This window comes from Trypanosoma conorhini (assembly GCF_003719485.1).
Source record: "Trypanosoma conorhini strain 025E chromosome Unknown Tco_14.4_contig_01552, whole genome shotgun sequence".
Lineage (NCBI taxonomy): Eukaryota > Euglenozoa > Kinetoplastea > Trypanosomatida > Trypanosomatidae > Trypanosoma > Trypanosoma conorhini.
Window position 1 is genome coordinate 1 of NW_021705638.1, and position 2,057 is coordinate 2,057.

The 2,057-nt window shown below is 63.2% G+C and overlaps 2 protein-coding genes across 2 annotated transcripts; both read right to left on the bottom strand.

The window, feature by feature from the left end:
- Positions 1 to 112: 112 nt before the first annotated feature.
- On the bottom strand, positions 113 to 1,018 carry Tco025E_10237 (putative mucin-like glycoprotein; the record flags this gene model as incomplete). Its single annotated transcript, XM_029377020.1, has 1 exon — positions 113 to 1,018. One exon carries the CDS (start codon positions 1,016 to 1,018, stop codon positions 113 to 115), a length of 906 nt encoding a protein of 301 aa, XP_029222884.1.
- A 166-nt stretch (positions 1,019 to 1,184) lies between these two features.
- On the bottom strand, positions 1,185 to 2,057 carry Tco025E_10238 (putative ATPase; the record flags this gene model as incomplete). The annotated part of the gene is made up of 1 exon (XM_029377021.1): positions 1,185 to 2,057. A coding segment is annotated over one exon (873 nt), but the record flags the coding sequence as incomplete, so codon positions are not given.

Genomic DNA, 2,057 nt, shown 5'->3' on the forward strand with positions numbered 1-2,057 from the left:
ACAGGAGGGAGAAGTATTGTCCCACAGGGACGACAAGCAAAATTAGCGCACAAAGCGTACGCGTCGTCCATGTCAGGGTGTGTGGGTGTGTGTATCTTTAGCACCTCACCACCTACGCAGCGGCGCAGGCAAGGGCAGCCGTGAGCAGCAGCATGAGAGGTGCACGCATCCACGCAGCGGCGATGTTGGCACTGCTGTCCGCGTCGTTCCCATCACTCGGACTGCGGGTGGTCGTCGTCGTCGTTCCATCTGCTGCCCTGTCGCCTGCCGTCTGTGTTGGCGTAGCCGCTGTGCCAACCGATGGAGTTGTAGTTTCCCGAGGAACTTCTGCCGATGGTTCCTGACTTCCGCCTCTCGCCCCACTGTGTGGCTGCTCCCCAACAGCAGCAGTGGAGCCTCCATTCCTCGTACGATCTCCGTCATGAGTTCGCGCCGAAGGTGACGCTGCTGCCGCACCTGCCGGTTGTTGTTGTGGTGGGTGGGCTGGTTGCTGTTGCCCCTGCGGTTGAAGTTCAGAGTCCACTTCTGCCGCGGGTTGGCTGGGGGTTGGGAGCTTGCAATCACCGGACCCGCCGAGTGGATTGTCCGTTGGACTGATGGTGACATTTTCGCTCTTCGACAGTTTGTGCAGCGCGCTGTTTGCGGCCGCCGTACAGTTCATCGTGAACACAACAACTTCATTTGTGCCCCCATCTGTGGTGGATGGAGAGCAGCCCCCCGTCGTGAAGTTCCCCAGGAATACCGATCCGGCCACGAAGCAGAGGGTATTACTGTAAGCAGCGCTGTCACTGCTCCCCGCATCCGTCACTGCCTGCGGACACTCCTTCCACTCCGAGCGACCCTTGCCGGCAACGCGCCAACGCAACTTGTTGTCGTTAGTGTCCGGGCACGACACCTCCACCGGTACATCCACCTCCTTCTCAGCATTCGCACCGCACACAAACGAAGCGCAGCAGCCGCAGAGCAGCGCGAGGAGCGCCAGGGCGCACACCGCACGGCGCCGCAGCGTCAGCGCCATCAGTAAAAACAGTGGTGGTGGTGGCAGTAGCGTCGCCGCGGAGCCAGTGGGCTGCGGGGCAGCGGCGAAGAAGAAACAGAGAGAGAAATGGGGAGCGCGGTGGGGTGCGGCGCAGAGAGTGAGGGCAGGGAGAGGGAAGGAAGAAAAAGGCGGCAGCCCACGAAGTTCACGCAGCGGCGTCCCGCGGCCGCACGAAAAAAAATTCATTCCGCCCCCGCCCCACGCAGACGTCTTTGGCGGTGCCACGGCATTTGGGAGAAACACAACGTGAACCCAAAAAACAGTACGGCTGCCGCAAGGCCACGGGGCACGGCGCCTCCTTCTCCCCGCAGCAGCGCAGCCCGCCGGCTGTGCCTCGTGCCCGCAGGTAAACAAACACAAACACACAAATATATATTTTTAAAAAATAGTCCCTTCCAGCACTTCCGTAGAAACGCAGTCCGCTGCTGCACTCCGCTGCCCACTTCCCCCCAACGCCGCCGCCCAAATCAACGGAATCGCGGCACCTCCGCACCGCGTGCGTGTTGGAGTGTTCTCCCCGCACGCTGCACGCAAACAACACCCTCCACCAACACCCATCGGAAACAGTTTTCCCAGCCAGTGAAAAATATACACCTCGTCCTCCACTCACCGGGCCGCTGCCGCGCCGCGCCCCAAAAGCGGCCTGCAGCTCGTCGATGAACATCACGGCGGGGCTGCGCTCGCGCGCCGCGTCAAAAAACTCCCGCAGCCGCCGCTCCGACTCGCCAACCTCCGCCTGCATCAACTGCGGCAGGTCGATGTAGACGAAGGAGGCGCTCAGCTCCGTGGCCATGGCGCGGGCGAGCATCGTCTTCCCGGTGCCCGGCGGCCCGTAGAGCAGAACCCCCGTCGAGGGACGAACCCCGAAGCGGCGGTACGTCGCGGTGGACCGCAGCGGGCGCGGCACAAGCCGCTGCAGCGTCGCCTTCACGGCGTCGAGCCCGGCAATGTCGCCCCAGCGCGTCTCCTGCACGTCCACGTAGCCCGCACCCTGACCGGTACTCCCGCGCCGCAACGG